The sequence below is a fragment of the Kwoniella europaea genome, chromosome 3 (assembly GCF_036810445.1).
Source record: "Kwoniella europaea PYCC6329 chromosome 3, complete sequence".
NCBI lineage: Eukaryota > Fungi > Basidiomycota > Tremellomycetes > Tremellales > Cryptococcaceae > Kwoniella > Kwoniella europaea.
In genome coordinates this window covers 20,795-41,786 of record NC_089489.1, presented here as the reverse complement: position 1 = coordinate 41,786, position 20,992 = coordinate 20,795, and the positions used below count along the sequence as shown (strand labels likewise).

The following is a 20,992-nucleotide window of genomic DNA, read 5'->3' as shown; positions in this document are numbered from 1 at the left end:
GTAGTCTTGGCATCGAGAACGATTGTAATTTGCATTGATAATACACCAAAGTCATTGATCAGTCTGTTATAGTCAGCTAATCATTCCCGTAGGGCTGTAGTATATCTTCATATTGATTGATTGTGTTTCGAGCATGTGGATGGGAATCGTACATGTATCTATAATTGTGTTAATGTGCTTCAGTGACTGTTGTTTGCACATCCCAGCTTCAAGCAGAGGCAAGGGTTCGGCCGTAATGCGGACAAAGGCTAAAAATAACCCTATCATAACAGAAATTGCTGTGTTAAGCATCTTTGGGAGTAGCTCCAACTGAACTATATCTGTCATCTGTCATCTCCTCTTTATTGATTCTTGTTCACAACATACACAGAGCCATTCACCACAATGGACATCGACGAACACCCCATGCTACAGCTTCACCCCATCTTGGTCCAGCTGGCTACCATACCCGCCATCGCAATAGCAAGCTACAAAGCCTTGAATGTGAGTCAGTTGATCGACTTTCCATTTAACCCTTGTATTGTACTCAAACTCACCTATTCGTGACCATCAGGTTTGGCGAGCAGTATCAGCACTTCCTCTCAACCCTCACTCCACTCCGACTGTGGACGCACAACCAACTCCATCAGTTGTATCAGAAGGTCTAAAGCAATGGCGTTCTTTGACCGCGACCAAGAAGGCCAAACAAATTGCCGCTGGTATAATCACCTTCTCGGTGTTCATGAGTATTCATTTCTTTTTAGTCTACGTTCTACCTAGAATCTCATCACAGTCAGTTCTCGATACGATCTGGTCAATTATGATGCTAGTCATGTTCACGGGGACTATCCGATATGTGAGCCAGCCTATCTTCATTCCAAGGCCGATAACCCGTGCTGATGTCAAAGCTCGCTCAGACATCGGATCTCGCTTTACCCACACTTAGATCAGTGAGGTACCACCAACCCAAACCGGACTCGAATATCCAGATTGCTATCGCCTTCGAGGGGGATAAGAAAACAGCTTGGAAGAAGGAGATTGTTCGTCAACTCCTCTCTCTTCTGGTGACAGCTGGAATCCTTTATTCCACTTGGGCGGGGTACACTCTCTTCCATCCTTTCCTTGCCGCCTCATACGTGATCTGTACAATCGGAACAACGAGGTTCCAAAGGATGAGCATCAGGAGGATCGTCCAGTTTGTATCGGCTTATCTTGTAAGTTCTTCGTTACTTCCATCCATCTCTGAATATTCTCTAATATAGCGATGCGTTGTTACAGGCTTTCGTACCCGTCGGAGGTCTAGTCATCGGAGTGGTAATAAACTCCTTTTCTGGAAATTCCTCAGACCAGAAAGAAAATGGAGATAAGAAGGACAGCATGACTTTCGCCAGTGATTGGGTGTTATCATTGATGTTGATCTTTGGCGAAGTGTTCGGTATAATGATTCCTGCCATTATAGTGAGTGTATTTCACCTCATCCTCCTCATCGTACATAGAACATCCAGCTGATATGATGAATACAATCAGACCGCCATGACTCTCCGATTCGAGTACTCACTAGCTCATGAACCTATCGAACGTCCCACCGATGCATCATCCGAAGCCGCACCCATCCAAATACCTAACGAATACCCTTCTTTCCCTAACCCTATATTTCTATCATCTTTATTCTCCCTTTTCACTAGTATAGTAATTATCGAAATGATCTCATATGTCGTACCTAATTTCGAGTGGTTGTCGATCACCCCTCTGACTGTATTCATCACTGTCCCGGTGGTATTTGGAGGGACAGCTTTGGGGGCTGTATGGTTTGGCAAGTTCAACCAATGGTGGAGGTATAATGAAGTGTGAGTTGCAGATTGATTTCCTTCCGCAGATGATGAATAGTTGCTGATGGCAATCTGATACAGGTGGATACCAGCTAAGAAAGCTTCAAATACCTCCGGCGATGACGGTCCTAAAGACGTGGACGAAGCGCAAGTCGCTCTTTTAGGCGATCAAGCTCAAGAGAAGGACATGGCGTAATGCGAGGAAGCCGCATCGTATGTGCACTCTAGGGTCAATTCAAGTCAATGGATACTGTATGCATATTCTATATACTTCAGATTGATCGTCGTCATCGCCCTTTGGCTGCACTGACTGATGCAACCATCATAACAGTAGCTGACACGTGTAATGGATCTCAAAGCACCATTTTTTAGGGCTGTACAGTAAAGTTCGAAGCTAAAGTCGACTAATGAAAGGATGAAGGATGGTCGGTCGGTCGGTCACGGCGATATCGATCGATCTGGTGTATCGAGCGAGGCCTTGCATCCTTCCAGCACGAAGACGGTCGAAAATGCAGCATCAGATCGCAGGTATTGCGGACCATATTAATATAAGCAGCTAAAAAGAATGACTTCTCTTTCTCTCTCCATCAAGTACAATCCTCACACATTAATTCTATAGTCTCGAATCTTTGTCTCGTAGATAAACGATAACATTCGAAGGCTATGTTTCCAAAATTACTTACGATCCTTGGATTGGCTTCTGCCGCTTTGCTGATTAATGGCGAAATAACCTCCAAAGAGGCTATGGATATCGTGATCAACTTCTTGGATAGTTACTTGTACCCGAAAAATGCAGAGGTGGCTGCATCAGTCAACAGGTGAGTCAGCTTGTAGTCACCCTCCCTCTGATCTAACATTTGTAACCCTTGAAAGGCGGAACGAACGGGAATGCTGATCTACGTTGTTTTAGTACGTTGTTCGCTGAAGATGTCAAAGGCACCGTCGACGGTGAGTCATATCGCATTATTCAAGCATCAAGAGCAGTATATGCTGATGAGCAAGTCGTGCGTTAGTGTCAACCAACTTTGACGGGAGGGAGCTTGCAACGTGAGTGAGGAATCATTCCACTTCACCACTAGTGCCATGCTAACTCTGTGAAACAACGTTTGTAAAGTGAATACGTGGGTAACATATCAATATTTCCGGAATCGTCTCTCAGTCTTGACCATTTGGTCGAATAGCTCTTTGGTCTGTTCGTAAATTTGGCTAAAGATCCAACCGAGCCTTCGCCAATAGGTAATCCCATTGGGTATGAGGTACGTCTCGATGATAAGCTCAGTGGATCTACTGCTGGTCATTATATTGATGTCTTTTACAAATCATTCAGATACATGCTGCTATAGCACATGGCAATACCGTTTTTGTCGGTGTTAAATTTGATTGCAAGTATTCTTTCTTTGGTTCTCCAATCCTTGTGTACTAATGTTGACTGATGGTGTGTAGTTTACTACGGTGCTCTCAATCAGAGTTTCCCTATCGAAGTGAGCTATCCTCCCATGCAGGATCGTACATATAAATCTAAAGCTTGTCATGATGTCTGTCACTGGTCAGATCGATGCTCTCTTCAGTATCAACGATGATCTTCAAGTGCAGGAGTACGACCTGATCTTCAGAAGATGGGCTTGGGCTACAGATCTGATCGTTCCGTTAGTATCTCTCTCGTCCAACTCTCCGTACGATATCCATTATTCACTCTGAAGATTTTGATGCTGACGGAAATCGCTTCACAGTCGACTCGTCCCGCACATGGCGAAACGAGTACAAAATCTGACAGACACATCCGACGGCACCTACATCCTACAGCAATACCTCGCTCAGAGCACTTTTAAAGCGGCTCTGGAGCACTGACAAGGTGGAAACGAGCAATATGCTAATCACGACGAATGTTTGACATTCCTTAATGGTCTACCGCTTGGTCAATTCTACAGGTAAGTCCAATGCCCCTTTGTCCCCTCGCTCTAATTGATACTGACACATGGTAGACTGGGAGAAAACAATCTCGGTTGTCGATACCTGCACACCCCGATGTTATCTTTCAGACCTAATGTCCACTGTCCTCATGTCGGTCCAAGTGGTGGTGATATGTGTGTTCCTAGGTGAGTGCTCCATGACTCGCTCGTGGACACAACATCTCAAGCTGACCCATCCATATGGGGATCTCAGAAACTACACTGAAGTTGTCAAAGCGAAACACTTCCCACAAGGTTTCGTGACTACCCCTCTTGAGGATCGCAGCTCGCACAAACTTGGTCTTGATCGTAATCTTGAGGCTGTCAACCTAGCTGATTGAGACGATTCCTCTTATAGGTCTGTTAAACTACTTTCCCAGAAAATCAATGGCAAAACCCCTTCGTATCTGATAATACACTTTTATGCATACAATATGTAGAATATTATACATCGTACACCTGCCTTGATGTGTGTCATTTGCTATTTCCATATGCCCGCCACAGTGGCAATTGCCTGGAATGATGAGGGTTCTTGGCAGACCTCACAGTCTGTCTCTGCTCCACTTTTCAAACAGGTCATGTTGATATTCCTTCTCATCTTCGACGCCGACACTCGATATCAAACCACACTCTTGCTAGGTCATCAGTCACATCTGTCAGGCAATAGACAGCTCAGAATAGACACTACTAGGCTCTCACCCCTCTGCCTCAAACAGCTCACAGATCACAGTCTAACCCCGCGCCTCGATGGATGTGGTCTTCTTTTACATACCATGAACCGTCCATCGTCCAATTATTGATCTTGTCATCATGGATCTATCTCCTAAACTTGTTCGGATGGATATCCCAACACCTCCTTAGCGCTCAACTGCTCGGTCAGATCCTCATAGGGATCATATATGGTACCCCTCTAGCAGGGTGGTTGGAAGAAAGCTGGGAAGAAGCGTTTGTAGCTTTGGGATATGTCGGGTTGCTCTTGATCGTCTTTGAGGGTGAGTTGAGGCGTCGACCCCACTGGGGACATACTCATATGCATGTATATCACCGAACATCCTTGTACTATGATGCTCACTGAACACTGCTAAAGTCCCCATGTATCCGCTATTGCACAGGCGGTCTCAGCTCATCCTTCTCCAACGTTATCTCCCTCCTCCCCCTATCACTCTGCATCGCTTTGACCGGTATCCTCCTTCCAATCGGCTTATCATTCATCCTCATCCCACTTGCATCTTTTTCGACATTACATGCTTTCGCAGCAGGAGCGGCTCTCTCGTCCACTTCTCTAGGAACATCCTTGTCGGTCCTTAACCCTGCATCCGTAGGATTCGATCTTAGACAAAGTAAATTAGGTACTGCCTTGCTTTCAGCAGCAGTGATGGACGATGTAGTCGCATTCGTACTTTCTAGTATACTGAATAATCTCGGTGAAACATCTTCCGAAGGGAACACATCCATTGGGACGAACGTAGGAAGGACTATAGGCGTTACCATTGGATTAGGTATCGTCTTAATTCCGGTATCAAGATTCCTGCTCAAGCCATTATACGCAAGATTGCAAAGCACTGATAGGTGGAAGGAAGCTACATGGGGTGGTGATTCGATGTTAGTCGGTCTGATGGCTGTATTCTTCATTGGCATGATCGCCGCTGCCGGATTCGCCGGGACTTCTCCTCTTTACGGAGCTTACATTGCAGGTTTAGCTTGTGCTTACCTGTCAGATGCAGCCGACACGCATTCCAGTGTGAAAAAACGCAAGGGTTCAGAAGAAGATATCACTCGAGTGGAATCGCAGGAATTGGGGTTAAGAAGATTGAACACTTTCCCAAGCCATTCACCGCACCCCCTCTCTCGCGCTCACTCACCACAATTCGTTCCATTTTCTTTTGGTACTCATACTTCGACGGATGTCGAAAAAGAGTCCCCTACATTACGATCATCATTTGAAAGGTTCCTCACACCTATTCTCACCTATGTCTTCGCCCCCATCTTCTTTAGCTCGATCGGATACTGTATACCTTTCGTACCGCTCTGGAAAGGCAGGGTCATCTGGCGGGGAATTATTTATGCTATCCTTATGTGTATAGGGAAGTTGGCTTGTGGGTTGTGGTTGATCTTCTGGCCAAGATCGTTGGAGACGGCGAATGCTATTTCCGGAAGTGGACCGTCTTGGAAAGGAGCAGCGTTCTTGGGGTGTGCAATGGTAGCAAGGGGTGAAATTGGATTATTGTGAGTTGAAAAGCTATACTTTACATTACTGTCCAAGTATCACAATTGATCAGAAGTACACCTTATGTAGAATCTCTCAAATCGCTTATAACACACCGAAACCACTTCTCACCGAAGACGAATTCCTGATAGTCAACTGGGGTATCATCCTCTGTACAATCGTCGGTCCGTTAAGTGTTGGATGGATAGTCAGAAGATTTGGAAAGAACATAATGGATGGTGGATGGGAATAGACGAGTGTGCAGCTCAACCACTGAGAAAATATATGTTGCTCAACCAACAATAACGTTCATAGGTATCGTCAAATGCATGCTGTGCTCGAATAACCTCAATCTTCCGGTTCTGTCCAGCCTCCGGGATCTATACTAACCACCGAGCCATGACTGGTACGCCGAAATGTAATATACGAGTACATCCCGACGATATTTGTTGAAAGGATGACTGATAGCGATAAGCGGAAGACCATAGCGAGAAAAGTGGTATCCTTTGTATTTGACCTTCCTTCGAGCACGTCAACTGACCTGATCGTTTGGACCTCATATGATAACATGAGTTAAAAGGATACGGTTACTGATGTACTGTTTGTCCTTGCTGATATAGCCCCTTGCTTATATCAGTTCTATAAGTCGTCCTCTACATTCATCAATACGTATTACCAATAGAAACACCGGAAGATGGCTGACGATGAGAGTACGAAGGCCAGTACCCATGCCAAATCCACCTCTGGGGGAAGTACAACAACAGACAAAGCTACGGAAAGTCAAGCTGAATCTACTGGTACCAAAGTGTCCGAGACTACCTCGACTGCAGCACCTACCGAGACGAGTAAGGCCGATACCGCAACAGTGACTACTACACCTGCACCCGCTACGAGTACTGACACAGCGAGTAAGGAAGAAACTCGTACCTCGTGGTGGAAGGAGTTCAAGAAGGTAAGTAGGAACAATCATCGGATCTTGAGCGTTATTGAGTTAAGCGATCACCTCTATACTATCCCCTTTCGCAGGACTTATCGACCAAATGGACCTCTACCAAGAAGTCGTTCTCATCATTTTGGGAATCGACCATCAAAACTTTCAAATCGTGGGGTGTTGCTACCAAAAAGACTCTATCAACACTGAGTAGTTATCCTAGCAGGATGTGGAGTAGTGTGGTGGAGAGATGGAACAAGGTGAGTTGATGTTCCTATTATAGGTTAGGATACACCACTGGAACACTGGGAAACACTATAGGATTCTTTGTCCGCATGTTCGAACGTTAGCTGATATTGTAAATCACTACTTAGATGCTGGGTAAGAAGCCACCACCAGCTACTGCTACAGAGACGAAGACCATCGAAACTACCGAGGTGGCTAAGTCTGATACGGGAACGACGGTGGAGAAGGAGGATGAAACGCAGAGTGAGACGACACAGACTCCGACCGCCGAAGGAGGTGAAGGAGATAAGAAAAAGGCAGAAGAGAAAGCACCGAAAGAAGGGAAGAAAGATGAGGGGGGAAAGAAATGAGAAGAAGCCGCATGTGATTGGATTATGGCATTCATTCATCATGATCGTTACATTAAATACAACAATTATCTCCCTTTCCGTCGTTTGATTGACTATCAATATCTATGGGTATATAATCGTGGACCAAAGTGATTGAAAAAGCGAATCATAAATTTTTGTTTTCCAACTATTCATAATAAGTGTTCTGTCTATGAACCTCATCAAATTCATCCCGGTGATCTCCCAGACTAGGTGATTTCCTAATCGTGCCTTCCAACAATCTATAGAAGCTATCCTTCTCTTCATTCTCCCTCAAGACCTGATACATTTCAAACAGTACTTCTAGTTTCCCAACAATGATATCTCCCTTTTCGCTATCCGGTAACAGCGGTAAATGAGAGTGGTCGTGATCTTGAATAGCTACTTTACCAAGATTTAACCATTCCATCGCTTTAATTTCCAGATCTAGCTCGTTCGATCCTTCTATATGTTCTTTCCATAATTTATTGAGAGAAACTAAGATCTTACATCTAAGTCGATCTTTCACCTGGTTACCTGACTCTGATTCTTCGACAGTCTCCTCTTTTTGTCCGACGTCCTTCAATTCAGTTTGAGTCCGAGATGCATTCTCGATTTGTGTCTGGTTTTTCTGAACATCCTCAATATGATTTTTCTCCTCTTTTTCTTCCTCGTCTATCCAGAACCCCCTCTTCCCCTCCGTATGCACCTTCGAATACCCATTCTGCGTATCCGCCTCCAGACCACCATTCAATCCCAAAGCTTTTAGACTTTCAGTCAATCTCTTAGCTTGCTCTTCGTGACTATCCACTGCTGGAGGTGATTTCGAGTGATGGAAAGGCGTATGTATACCTGGTGTTATAGGTGCAGTGGCTGGTCGGGAATACTGTGCCCAATAAGCATCTTCTACATGTTGATCGTCTAGTATATCTGTGTGGGGCGAAGGGGACGAAGTGGGAGAATCAAAGGCTGTCCAATATCCCTCGGGTGCTTCATTATCCCCATTAACCTCACCAGCATCATCCATACCTTTCTGTTCAGCTTCATTGAGCAGATTCACTAGTTGTTCCGGAGTCGATACAAAGCGGTGTTGTGTGCTTGAAGGTAAACGAGCAGAATGATACACCCATCCTCTACTTTCCGAATTCCCATATTCATATTCAAACCAAATTTCCACACTTCCATCCGTCGTACTGTCAAGTTCAGGTAAGATCGGTATCCTCGCATATACTTCTTCTGCCTCTTTCGTATACTGTACATCGCCTAACCGGTGCCCATGACACAGTTCGTTAAACCTCGTTGAGACAGGCTGCGAATCGTTGGAAGGGAAAGGTGAAAGGTGGGAGTCGAGATCGGATAGAGAGGGAGGTAGGTACAGTAGACGCTGGAGGAGTGTCTTTGATAAGAACTCCTGGGGGAGTGGTGAAGGTGGTAATAGGTGTGGAAGGAGGGTTGTGATGAGTGAGATGGGAAGAGGGGGAATGGAAGTTGGTAGGGTGGTCATGGCGTTGAGAGAGTGGAAGGTAAGGGTATTCACAGTAGGGTCTTCTTGCGTGGGTCTGTTGGAGGCTATGATGTGGAGCCTGCTGTTCTGCGCTGTATCATGTGATGATGATATGGAGATTGTTCGACCTGTGGTAGATATGTTGACCTATATGAACCTTTCTCTCTCTCTCTCTCTCTTTCAACTTTTTTTTTCCCTTCTGTTTTGCTTTGTCTCCATTTCCCCCCACCGGCATGTCAACACACTCCGGGCAATTCTCGGCTATTCCGAATAACCGAGGTACTATGCAGTGATCCGATAGATCCGTGATCAGGAACAAACGAGATTGCGAGAATTTCAATGTCGCTTTCAACATCCATCTCACTTGCGAACTACCTCTGATCCATCTAGACGGCTTGCGTCCTGGACCCGAGAGATGCTGATCGCATCCCTGCCAAAGACCCTTGGTATCCGCTCGTCCCACGCATCGGTCGCGCAGGCCCCACTCCGAACAGTCGCATCTTCGAGCGTTTCCTTCGCCAAAGCTTCCCCTCACCTTCTAGTCTTGCCTACTCTACCCAAAGAAACGGACCATGCAGCAGCCAGAGAATGGGTCGATAATTTCAAGTTAGATGATATACCGAAAGATGCGTACATAATCAGTAGAAGTAGATCAAGTGGACCTGGAGGTCAGGTATGTAGAAAATGATTTCAAAAGCCGAACTGGATTTTATCGCTAATTAGATATCCCTCGTTTGTTCATACAGCACGTCAACAAGACAGAATCAAAAGTCACTCTACGTTGCGATCTAAGCAAAGCCAAAGGTAGCTGGCTGCCTGGCTTCGTATTTCAGCCTCTGATGAGATCAGTGAGTCAAACATGACTCTTCCCATCCATCGCTATAGGACTTCAAAACGTGTCTAGAACTCAGAGAAGGTTCTAATCGACCCTTGATACCCTTCAACATAGCCTCACTACATACCCAGCCCTCCAACCTTACTCATATCCTCCCAAACAACTCGTACGGCCTCTCAGAACCTCACGACTGCCCTCGACATCCTACATAGAACCATCATCCAAGCAGCAGAAAGTGTCATCATCAATCCTACATCCCACGAACAGAAAGCAAAAGTCAAGGGATATATCAGGAAGGAGAATGAGAAGAGGATAGAGATGAAGAAGAGGAATTCGGCGAAGAAGGCTTCGCGGAGGGATGTCGATTGATTCGATTGTATGGGCAGATCACATGGAAGGTCTTATCCCGGACAAAAGAAGCCCAAGCTCGTCTCTCTGACGACACCTCACGCGGCAGATGTTTGCATTGAGATCTCATTGAGGAACGCAGAGGTGTTCCCAAGATCAGTCGTATGATCTCACAATCGCACCATATGACTACAACAGCGTCAAGTGAATCGCGTATAATGCGGATACCCAGGAGTTACGGTTCAATATACATTGTATACCAGCTGGTGATGGTCATACGTAGCGACAAGTATCAAATTTGACGACTATGCATATCCTCGTTCGATCTCATTGCTACTACCACTGACTACAACAACAACTTTCTTTCCATTCACGAATCTTACCGTCCACAAGTGAAGATCCTAAGGAGCATCATTGAAACCCATGTTGACGACACATCGGATACAGTCACCGGCCTGGTCATTTGTTTTATTAGCTTCATCCCATTCAGAAGAGTGAGATTTGTAAATCACTCACATGCATATCATCGAACCCCTTGTTGATGCCTTCCAGGTCTTGGTGGTGAGTGACGAACTGGTCTACCCAGAGTGTACCCGCGAGGTAGTCTATTATACAAGGTACCCATGAGGTCAGATATCTTCATCAGATATAAGATGATTCAGAATACTCACCATCGACAATGCCTGGTAACTCAGTTCGACCTTTGACACCACCGAAAGCAGATCCTTTCCAAGTTCGACCGGTCACCTAGATATTGACTATCGATCAGCTACATAGAAACAGCCTCAGAGTGAGGAAACGACTGACGAGTTGGAATCTATGATTTCACATCAGCCTCAGTCAATGACTTGACACAATGCAGTACTATACAATAAGGTAGTCTGACTCACGGTCGAGTAGAGATCTCGGCACCGGCAGGAGCGACACCGATGACGTTACATACACCCCAACCTTTGTGACAAGCTTCAAGAGCGGATCGCATGACTTGGACCTGTGGGCGGTTGTATATGCTTTGAATTAGGCCGATCATCAAACGATGTGGGGATATCGCTATCACTCACATTACCAGTAGCATCAAAGGTGAAGTCAAGACCACCATCAGTCTCTTCTACCAGCCAGTCAACGATGGATTTGCCTTCAGGAAGTTTAGTGGGGTTGACAAAATCGGCTGTGAGGTTTCGTGATCAGCATATGGTCCGAAATTTGAATATTCTGTCAATTTGCTATGTCAACTCACTCGCACCGAACTTCTTGGCCCATTCCTCCTTCTTATCATTAGTATCAATCGCGATGATCCTCTTGGCATTCTTCGCTTTGGCACCTTGCAGGATACTCAAGCCTACACAACCGATACCGAACACCGCGACATTGGAATCTTCGATACCCGGAGTTTTGGTGGCTGCTCCGTATCCGGTGGTAATACCACATCCCAGGAGACAGGCTTTCTCAAGAGGTGCTTTGGAATTGACGGTGACGACGGAGAATTTGGAGACGACGGTGTATTGGGAAAAGGTGGATGTGCCCATCTAAGGTGGGTAAAAGTACATCAGCATGAGTTGATATAGTACATCAAGTGGTTATGGGCAGGGCTAGGACCAAAGGGAGATGCAAGGTATAAGGATGGGGGATATGATAATACTCACGAAATGCAAAATATCTTTTCCTTTACACTTGAATCTGGAGGTACCGTCTGGCATCACACCTTTACCTTGAGTGGCTCGAACTGGACATCAACAACAGACGAATCAGTCAGCGTCGTCGTACAGTATGATGTTTGACCTGCATCCCCGGTCAACTCACCTCGTCCGCAGAGATTGGTTTTGCCTGATTTACAGAATTTACATTCTTTGCATTCTACGCAAGGGAAATACGTTCATTAGCAAACGCAATATCCACCGATTGTTCATCGCGGCTGTAACTCACCAGCAGTGTAAAGTGGAATAACGTGATCACCGACTTTGACGTTGTCCACACCTTCACCGACAGATTCGACGATACCACCTCCTTCATGTCCGAGAATGACGGGGAAGGCCCCCTCGGGATCTTTACCTGATAAGGTGTATGCGTCGCTATTTCAGATAATATGTCATGTGCTCAGTATGATGCTGAAGGTGATTTATCTGAGAAAGCATGATACATACGTGTGACAGATACCGGTGCTATATTTTTAGATGAATTAGCTATTTGATTGACGTTTATAACTTGATAAGACTCACTATAAGATCTTGATTCGGACTTCACCTTCTTTGGGTGGAGCTACTTCGACATCCTCGATCGAGAGAGGCTTGCCTAGGTGATATAATGTACATTAGAATATTGTAGGATGTACCAGAAATCCACTCACCTGCCTCCCAAGCGATGGCCGCTTTACAAGTGATAGTCTGTGGAGGAGATGACAAACCGTCAGTGCCTGTTATCTTCGTCCCAATCTTTGAAGACATCTCGAGCTCACATTTCCTTCGGTCGACATTGTATGGTAGGTCACTGAGGGTATTATGGGATGAAAAGAAGAGGAAGATGCAATGAGCAAAGAGAGAAGAATATGATGGAATGGACTGTTCTCCTTCTTTTCTTATGGACCGAAGTTTACCGATCCCTCATCGTCATCATCACAGTGACCAAGTGGAGGTTTATACTGGCATGACAATAAACGACAAGCGAAGTAGAGAGATAGCATGCAGCATGCATATGCATAGCCAAATGATTGAGCAGGAGTGTCGAAGACAAGGGTTACTTACATGCACAACATTAGTGGAACCGGGATGATAGCCGTAGATGTAATGTGAACTATAGGAAGATACATGTGTGGGTATCTGCTGCATGTCTCAGCAAGTCCCTCCCTCCATCCAGCCTCTCTCTGTAGCACCACGCCCATGCATCTGAACACATCTCAGCGTGACATGGACCAGTGGCTATCATCTGCTGCTCTTGTCCCCGCTACATGGGCGTTGACGGAAGAGACTTGATGTCGAGTATTTTGCTGGAATCAGACTTGGTATCTCCACATCTACCATCACCAAAGAAGTCATCTCGTACATAACCTTGTCTCTTTGTCTTGTGACATGACCAGGATCACTTATCCAAACTCAAAAGCTAATCGAGCATCTCACGACCACTCGTAGTAAATCATGAGGTGGGCCAGGAATGGATACCAGTAGTACACCCGATTAGATTCACAGCAATCGACACCAACTTCAATTCAACTCAATTCAGTCCCCTTTTCCTGTTGTTCTACATCATTAACATCCATGTGACGCCCATTCGACAATAGCAACGATGTCACCAGCATCAGGTAACCTGCTCAACCCTCTCTCACTCTCACCTACCGACCCTTCTTCCTCTTCCCAATCAGCCGGTCCATCAAGGATGACCACGCAATCCAACAAACCACCTCGGTTCTACTTACCTTCCCCATCCAACTCATCACCTCATACACCCGTCTATCCGCTATCCAGAGTAGTATCCAGAGCTCAGTCAGATACCAATGCAGCTGCGGGAAGCAGTGCTTCTACCTCTACGTCCACGTCAACTTCTAAAGATGCGCTGTACTCGAGAAGGAGTAGATCGAGAGCTTCTATCAGTAACTTGCGATCCGCCTTGGAACTATATCAGATTGATCATGGCGTCACTTCACCTGATCCAAGTAACTTCGTTGGGAGGTCAACTGATACAGATACGACTCAAGGTCATCCACATGGACAATCACTACAGCAAAAAGTATTCAATAATGACGATGGCTCACCATCGAGCTTGTCGCCTTCATCGTTAATAGGGAATTCAAAGATGGACGCCTTGGTGGAGATTCATAGGGTATTGTATAGGGGTAAAGAGGATTTACAAGTGAAGAGAATCGAGTTGACGTTGGGGGAAGAGGTCGATCAGGTCAAGAGGGTAGTGGATAGATGGTTTGAAAGTGATTGTGGTGGGTTTCTCCCTACTATGACCTAATGTTATGAATATCACTTCACTTCGTATTGCTGATAGTCCAAGTCGAATAGTATACGACCAACCACTGGTCCATCTGACATCTCGAGAATCCATGTTAACGCATTTCGCACTATTACACGCATTCGGTACTGTCTATCTACCGAGCATGCGACCTTCAGCTCTGATCATTCACCTTAAAGAGGTAATATCGCTTTTACGAATAAGCCTACTAGCCATAGAAGAACATGTGAAATCTGCAGAAGCAGAAGGTAAAAAGAAGGAATCAGATATGACCGAATTGCCGAAGTCACCAGGCGAAGAAGAGCATCTACTGGGACTAGGACTAGGTATGAGTGAAGCAGATGATCATCCGCTGACTACCAGGAAGTCGAGTCCACATCCTTCGCGAGATCACATAGCACTTAGTGATGGGAGCAAGACTTACGATGGCTGGTGGAAATTGTGGGATGTCACGGCGGATTGCAAAGAGATCGGAGAGATGGACTGTTATGGTGAGTTCGCATTTCGGTCATGTTTGTGACAAGTCGGAGGAGATACTGATACTCTCGCCCCCATTGCAATATCGTTAGACGGTCATTACTTAGCCATGATCGAACAGTGAGTAGGGTTCAAGCTGAATTCCACCTCTGGTGGGGTATCATCTCGTCTCTATCTATCCTATCCCTAACAATTATAATACTCCGTTCACAACTGATATCTGCACCTCTTTGCAGTGTGATCCGCCTATCGCTCTTCCCAACATATCGCAACTCAACCAAGACCGCTCCTTCCACTTCCCACCCATCAGCCTACTTTCATCCTAAAACACCTAACCCTCATTTCAAACATCCCCCTGAAAGTCCCCAAAAGTATACCGGAAAGTCGCAAAGTCCGATCCTTGGTATAGGTATCCCAGCTGTCCCTGTTTCATCGTTCGCTCAGAAGATATACATTTGTTTCTACAGGGATTTCGTAGAGTGCTGGTTGGATTGGGATTTGAGGGTGAATACGATGATCCAGTTTAACGAGGTTGGTGAGTTTGTATACCACCTTCAATCTCAATCATCAGCCATGAGACTCGTTATGTCACTCTACAGTATAGTTTCTATAGAATCAAAAAAGCTGATCCTCAATAATAGGCAAAGCGACCCATGTACGAGATGTGATAGATATTCGAGACCTGGTGGAATCCTTCGTCCCGTTCGCCAAACGACTACATCTCATTACGACCATAACAGGCCTTATAACCAGCTTGATCGGGGGGATTCTCTTGACTTCTTTGGCAAGTAACAATCAAGCTGTGAAAGTCGTCCAGCGGGGTAAAATCATCAGCGTGTCTGAGCCTATCGGAGGGATGAAGAAATGCAATAATACCAATCAAGATGCGGTGGATGAGATAGTGTCTAAGTCTGAGAAGGATAGAGGTGGTACCACACCTTCAGGGTCAGGTAAGTTGGTCACTTCACTCATCATCTCATGGGCATTGTGCCATGATACTCGAAGTACAAATAGCTGACAATGAGACGTCACGTGTAACGTATAGAAGAGAAATCGCCACTGAACAGTACCAAATCATCCTCTTCCGCACCTATGCGAATCAAATCACCCATCATGGATCCCCAAGCTCGATTAAGAAAGATGAGTGCTCCCACTCCGATGACCGGTACACATAATATACTGGGACTGGAAGGTGTCTCACTGCCCATTTCTGTAAAAGAGGGTAAAAGTCAGAGTTCAGCGGTGACCAGTGTAGATGAAGATTCGACTTGAGGGTGGGAGCTGGACTGGAAACTGTGCAGGTTCTATTGCTTTCGTTGTATAAATTCATGTGAGAATATATGCCATGCGACTGTATCTCATATAATCGTATTGTACTGAACGTGGTATCAACCACCGTTCTCTTGTTCACCTCTATCAAGGTAATATCTGGTCGCACAATGATCGAGATACGTTCTCATGGTCTACATCCTCCCAAAGATCCCCACCGTCTAGTCCGTCCAGCTGGGACCATTCTATGCTTGCAGATGCATAGAAGAGAGGGACGACAAGACTGATTCTATCACCCCTGGTGCAGTGGTGGAGAGGTGAAAGTGCCACATCCGAGTGAGAATGTGATATCACCGCTCTCACGTACTCACCTCATACTGCTAACATTGATCTTGCTGTTTTTTCACCTTCCCATCTTTCTTTGCTGTTCTACCCTCACTTCATCTCACAACGAAACTACTATAACGACACCATGAACGGCGGTGTAGGTCTGCCAACTGCTAGAGGGAGGTGAGTGAATCGAGACATACTGTGCAATCGACCGAACTGACCCTATTCGTCGGGCCATTAGTGGGACCAACGGTTATGTCTCTAGGAACACCGCTCATCTCAAGATCAGAGACGGTCCACCTTCAGGACCGTATGGCGGAAGTAGGTATGGGGATTACGATGAACCCAAGGGACCGCCCGTGCATCGAGCGCCGGATCAGGGGATATTGGAGCACGAGAGGAAGAGGAGGATAGAGGTGAAAGTGATGGAATTGAGGGATGAGCTGGAAGAGCAAGGGTGAGTGAATCTTCTCCTTCTGCGTCGAGTGGGTAAAGCGATCTCTTGAGAGAAGGTCGGAGTGGGAGAACTTGAGTCCTCGTAGTGCCTCTATACTTTCCTACCCTCTTTTACCCTTTTATAAACGAACGATCTCATCATGATTTTTACCCCTTCACTGCGTTGTTGTCAAGATCTTTTACCACCCACCTCTCAACCTTTCTCTCACCCATCTCCACCGCAATTATGAAGCATTCGGTACCTCTCCATACCTTCACAGGCCACCGGATGATATTATAAACGTTGCGAACAATAAAAATTTTTAGGGAGGTAGTCTTTAAGTCCGCTTTTCTCTGTTTGATTATTTTTTTGTGGGATTTGCGGCCCGTGGCTATCATACATAATTCTTGTAAACTAGTAGAGATGGCCAGAGATCAATGACACGAGATCATTCTGGTATGATGCTGATCTGCCTTGCTCTCTTTCTAGTCTCGACGAGGATGCAATCGACGAAGCATGCGAAGCACTCCGATCGAAACTCTCCTCCGCCAACTTACCTGGACCTCGAAGTCGTCCTACCGACTCGCATTCGATTGCCGCCGCCAAGGAAGCCGAGATGTCCCGTATGCAGCGTGCACTGGGTGTATCGATCAATCACGTTGAGGGAAAGGCGTTCCAGCGGGAGACTGAAGAAGAGAGGGCAGCTAGATTAGCTGAGAGGGAAGAGAGGGAGAGGGCTAGGGTGGAAGCTGCTTTGCAGAGGGAAAGAGAGGCCGAGAAGAGGAAGAAGGAATGGGAGGAGAAAGAGAGGTTGAGACGAAGGGAGGAATATAAGAGGTACGCATGGGTTGGTCCGTACCATTATGCAGAAGTTCGTGCTGATGCTCAAGTCCGTATAGACAACAAGAAGCGCTGAAACCGAGATCAAGGAATGATTCACCACCCAGGAGAAGGATAGACGATTCGCCGCCACCCAGGCGAGGAAGGGAAAATTCCCCTCCCAGACGAAGATACAGATCACCATCCGACTCTCGTTCGCCTCCTCCTGCTCGTAGAAGACGATCCCCATCCGGTTCTCGATCTCCCCCTCCCCGACGTCCTCGTTCTCCCTCTGATTCTCGCTCTCCTCCCCCTCGTCGAAGGGCATCACCGTCTCCACCTCCTCGAGCTGCTCGACGCTATAGCTCTTCCCCTCCACGTGGTAGGCCTTCAGAGTCTAGGTCCCGCTCACCGTCACCCAGAAGAGCTAGATCGCCCGACTCGAATTCTGTCTCACCACCACCCAGACGCAGAAGGTATTCATCGGATTCAAGGTCGCCCCCGCCCAAGAGGGCTAGAGCTGATTCAGAGAATAGCAGGAGCAGAAGCAGGAGTGTGACACCCAGGAGTGTGAGGAGTCTTACTCCTGAACCTAGTAAGAAGAGGGTGGAAGAGTATAGTCCGTCAAGGTGACCAGAAACCAGATGGAAGGCAGAGTGAAATATGTAAATTGAATATCTCATCCGACTTTGTACTATGTATCTGACTGAGACGACAATGAATCACTTGTGTACATGTATGATATCTCTGAGTGAGCCTACGATGCATTGGCTATGCGTGAAAGATGAAGATGTTCCCACAGTACAGTGATAATCGGAAGCAAAAGCCTAAGGTAAGGAACCTTCACCTGCTCATCAACCATCTATCATTGATACCTTCTTCACGTGAGACTCTCCAATGCTAGCTCTCATAATTAGTCGTCATGGCTCGTACCGCCCCAAAGAGAGCAGCTGCAGCAGCTTCAAGCCGTACGTATCTTCTAGGTCGCATTTCATATCTACCAAGGCGTCTTTTACTGATCTGTTTAGGATGTTCTAGGCAAACGTTCACACGATGAGATGGAACTCAAAGATACCGACCGTATCCCATATCCTACACCATCGACCCACGAGAATGACGACCTCTGCTCTCTGAACTCTGATGAAGATCAGCCGCAGGTAGACAAGGAGGATGACCTGATCTCTGCTGATGATGGCTCAAGGTATATGGTGGATGATCAACCTCATTCATATACGTCATCAGCCCAATCCACACTCGTCTCACCACCTGAATCATTCCAATCAACAAATACCAGCTCAATGCCTGTCCAAAACAAACCTCTCCTGATTTCTCAAGGTGTTCAGACGGATGATTCGAGTTTCTTCGCCGTGATCACACCCACTGTCAACTTGAACCGGAATACACGACCGACCAGGACCAAGAAGTCAAGAGTATCCACATCGACTACAACACCTGCTAGACCTAGGGCAAGAACAGGGCAGAACAAAGGGAAGCAAGCCGACATGTCGAGAACACAAGATGTACCAGTTGCTTCCGTGTATATGGCTGTTGAACAAGTAGAGGAGGTGATGGCAGAAGAAGGGGCCTCGCCATCAGCCCAGAATGATCACATATCGACAGTAGAGGATGTACCAGCCCACAACAAATCACATGATACACCTGGAGTTTCAACAGCAAAAGATTCAACCGAGCCCACTCCGAGGAAGACAAAGAAGCGTAAGAATACCAACCCAGTACCCGATCCAAATCCAATGAAAGAACCAGCTCTCCTCCTTCCTCACGGCCTCCAACCGGTCGAGACCACCGTCGACAACCACTGGGTCTACCTGTTCTTCAGGTTCTGCGCAGAAAGACATAAGATGTATAATCGTAGACTGGCAGGTGTACCGAGGGATCAGTTGACGGAAGATGAGACAATGTCAAAGGTGCATATCGGGAATGTGTATAGACAGTTGGATCCTAGTTCGAGAAATATTAGAGAGAATATCATTGGGAAGGGGGATCAGAGTCCTCAAGAGGTTTGCTGTGAGTGATTGATAGGATTTGTCAAGAACAGATGTCACTGTCTTCACCACTGCGTAAGAGATGGATCGAACCACTGGTCTAATTGTTCTGTTTGCCCACATCACAGTCCGCCTATTCCTCTATTGCATGTTCTACAACGAATCCACCTGGAATGAACTCTGCTCAGTCTCCACTGGGGGTCTACCGACATGGCAGCACTACGTCACCGACCTACCAGCTTACGAAGGGGTACTGTATCGTCTGTCAATGGTAGAGAAGAAGAAGATCTACTACGGAGGTTTCCAACTGGTCCCGCCTACAATCTACTTTACCGATAATCGAAATCGTAACAAGGATATGCCTCATTTTGCAGCCAGTCTGAGATTGGTCCTCGCAATCATGTTGACCTCTCTTCCTACCAAATTACTGGAATGTTCCTATGCTGTAGATGCTAGCTACCTACTACAGACTATACCAACTTTCGGCGGATTTTTATCGTTGAATATCTTGTGTTACCTGAACGATACCTCAAATTATACATGGTATTATCGGAATTTCGCCACCTGTGGACCTGGACCGCGATCCTATCTTGGAAGGATGTTCGGTGGTAAATCGGTGATCAACAGTTTACCAATGGAAGAAGCCGGATTGATATGGTTATATGAGCAACAATGGAAATACTGGGCAAGGATAGGTGAAGACCCTCCACATGCTGAAGAATTGGGCTTGAGACCAGGTATGAGGGTGTTGGATATTGAGAATGCGTTATGTTGGTGTCATCGATACGTCAATGCGTATGAAAAGAAAGGGTACAGAAATTTCTCTCAGATGCGTAATCCGACTTATGATAAAGAAATGACGGATGATACACACGAACCTCATTGGTGTATAGAGGAGAAATGGTTGAAGTCGACGAGTAAGGTGATTTATAAGGATGATTTGGATGAGATATCAAGAAAGTTAGGTCATGTTGTGGTGGAAGGTAAAGAGGATGAGGAGAATGTATATGAGGTGGAGAAAATAATCACGAGGAGACAAGGGACGAAGTTGAAGGATGGTTGGTTCAGAGTCAGGTGGAAGGGATATACTCCGGAGGAAGATACTTGGGAGAAGGAGAGTTCGATAAAAGAAGGTGCAGAGGAGGTGAGCTGGATTTCTCCATGATATAGCCACCATAACCCGGTTGTCTTCGAGTATGAAGGTCAACTAAGTGCAATGCTGACCGCTGTTTATCAGTCCCTACAAGATTGGTTAGAATGGGAGAAGAAGGTGTGGGATTGTATCGAGAAGGTGAAGAAGGAGTACCCATACACGAAACCGTCGATTGCCGAAGACGAACAGAAGATCAAACCTGCAATGGACGACGAGCTAAATTCCACGAATGGAGATGATGAGATTGAGGCTGTGGACGATGACCAACCACCAATGACATTGTCAAAACGGGTCAAGATGGAACTTGAGACATGAGTCGATGATTCTGAACAGAAGGAGGGCTGTCGAAAAGAAAGGAAGTTATATTTGATTATATTACGAAC

At 46.1% G+C, this 20,992-nt stretch overlaps 10 protein-coding genes across 10 annotated transcripts; 8 read left to right on the top strand and 2 right to left on the bottom strand.

The window, feature by feature from the left end:
* Positions 1-384: 384 nt before the first annotated feature.
* On the top strand, positions 385-2,004 carry V865_007869 (uncharacterized protein; the record flags this gene model as incomplete). The annotated part of the gene is made up of 6 exons (XM_066231611.1): positions 385-483; positions 554-835; positions 897-1,193; positions 1,258-1,437; positions 1,507-1,826; positions 1,890-2,004. The coding sequence occupies 6 exons, from the start codon at positions 385-387 to the stop codon at positions 2,002-2,004; spliced, it is 1,293 nt and encodes a 430-aa protein (XP_066087708.1).
* Positions 2,005-2,471: 467 nt separating this feature from the next.
* Positions 2,472-4,098, top strand: V865_007868 (uncharacterized protein; the record flags this gene model as incomplete). The annotated part of the gene is made up of 12 exons (XM_066231610.1): positions 2,472-2,626; positions 2,719-2,756; positions 2,822-2,855; positions 2,923-2,929; positions 2,990-3,064; positions 3,136-3,190; positions 3,252-3,289; positions 3,360-3,454; positions 3,539-3,545; positions 3,672-3,736; positions 3,791-3,904; positions 3,972-4,098. The coding sequence occupies 12 exons, from the start codon at positions 2,472-2,474 to the stop codon at positions 4,096-4,098; spliced, it is 810 nt and encodes a 269-aa protein (XP_066087707.1).
* A 410-nt stretch (positions 4,099-4,508) lies between these two features.
* Positions 4,509-6,216, top strand: V865_007867 (uncharacterized protein; the record flags this gene model as incomplete). The annotated part of the gene is made up of 3 exons (XM_066231609.1): positions 4,509-4,749; positions 4,870-5,983; positions 6,054-6,216. 3 exons carry the CDS (start codon positions 4,509-4,511, stop codon positions 6,214-6,216), a joined length of 1,518 nt encoding a protein of 505 aa, XP_066087706.1.
* Positions 6,217-6,657: 441 nt separating this feature from the next.
* On the top strand, positions 6,658-7,490 carry V865_007866 (uncharacterized protein; the record flags this gene model as incomplete). Its single annotated transcript, XM_066231608.1, has 3 exons — positions 6,658-6,915; positions 6,990-7,154; positions 7,269-7,490. The coding sequence occupies 3 exons, from the start codon at positions 6,658-6,660 to the stop codon at positions 7,488-7,490; spliced, it is 645 nt and encodes a 214-aa protein (XP_066087705.1).
* A 166-nt stretch (positions 7,491-7,656) lies between these two features.
* Positions 7,657-8,991, bottom strand: V865_007865 (uncharacterized protein; the record flags this gene model as incomplete). The annotated part of the gene is made up of 1 exon (XM_066231607.1): positions 7,657-8,991. The coding sequence occupies one exon, from the start codon at positions 8,989-8,991 to the stop codon at positions 7,657-7,659; it is 1,335 nt and encodes a 444-aa protein (XP_066087704.1).
* Positions 8,992-9,406: 415 nt separating this feature from the next.
* V865_007864 (uncharacterized protein) lies at positions 9,407-10,195 on the top strand (the record flags this gene model as incomplete). The annotated part of the gene is made up of 3 exons (XM_066231606.1): positions 9,407-9,664; positions 9,738-9,839; positions 9,941-10,195. The coding sequence occupies 3 exons, from the start codon at positions 9,407-9,409 to the stop codon at positions 10,193-10,195; spliced, it is 615 nt and encodes a 204-aa protein (XP_066087703.1).
* Positions 10,196-10,575: 380 nt separating this feature from the next.
* V865_007863 (S-(hydroxymethyl)glutathione dehydrogenase) lies at positions 10,576-12,644 on the bottom strand (the record flags this gene model as incomplete). The annotated part of the gene is made up of 14 exons (XM_066231605.1): positions 10,576-10,629; positions 10,691-10,779; positions 10,846-10,921; positions 10,982-10,991; positions 11,065-11,165; positions 11,236-11,342; positions 11,412-11,700; positions 11,818-11,897; positions 11,975-12,028; positions 12,098-12,243; positions 12,316-12,333; positions 12,391-12,463; positions 12,519-12,555; positions 12,627-12,644. 14 exons carry the CDS (start codon positions 12,642-12,644, stop codon positions 10,576-10,578), a joined length of 1,152 nt encoding a protein of 383 aa, XP_066087702.1.
* Positions 12,645-13,450: 806 nt separating this feature from the next.
* On the top strand, positions 13,451-15,871 carry V865_007862 (uncharacterized protein; the record flags this gene model as incomplete). The annotated part of the gene is made up of 7 exons (XM_066231604.1): positions 13,451-14,096; positions 14,173-14,613; positions 14,692-14,719; positions 14,836-14,960; positions 15,009-15,134; positions 15,241-15,549; positions 15,645-15,871. The coding sequence occupies 7 exons, from the start codon at positions 13,451-13,453 to the stop codon at positions 15,869-15,871; spliced, it is 1,902 nt and encodes a 633-aa protein (XP_066087701.1).
* A 469-nt stretch (positions 15,872-16,340) lies between these two features.
* V865_007861 (pre-mRNA-splicing factor CWC21) lies at positions 16,341-18,086 on the top strand (the record flags this gene model as incomplete). Its single annotated transcript, XM_066231603.1, has 4 exons — positions 16,341-16,378; positions 16,440-16,655; positions 17,124-17,471; positions 17,534-18,086. The coding sequence occupies 4 exons, from the start codon at positions 16,341-16,343 to the stop codon at positions 18,084-18,086; spliced, it is 1,155 nt and encodes a 384-aa protein (XP_066087700.1).
* Positions 18,087-18,375: 289 nt separating this feature from the next.
* V865_007860 (uncharacterized protein) lies at positions 18,376-20,924 on the top strand (the record flags this gene model as incomplete). Its single annotated transcript, XM_066231602.1, has 4 exons — positions 18,376-18,421; positions 18,492-19,478; positions 19,585-20,600; positions 20,694-20,924. The coding sequence occupies 4 exons, from the start codon at positions 18,376-18,378 to the stop codon at positions 20,922-20,924; spliced, it is 2,280 nt and encodes a 759-aa protein (XP_066087699.1).
* Between the last annotated feature and the right edge of the window lie 68 nt (positions 20,925-20,992).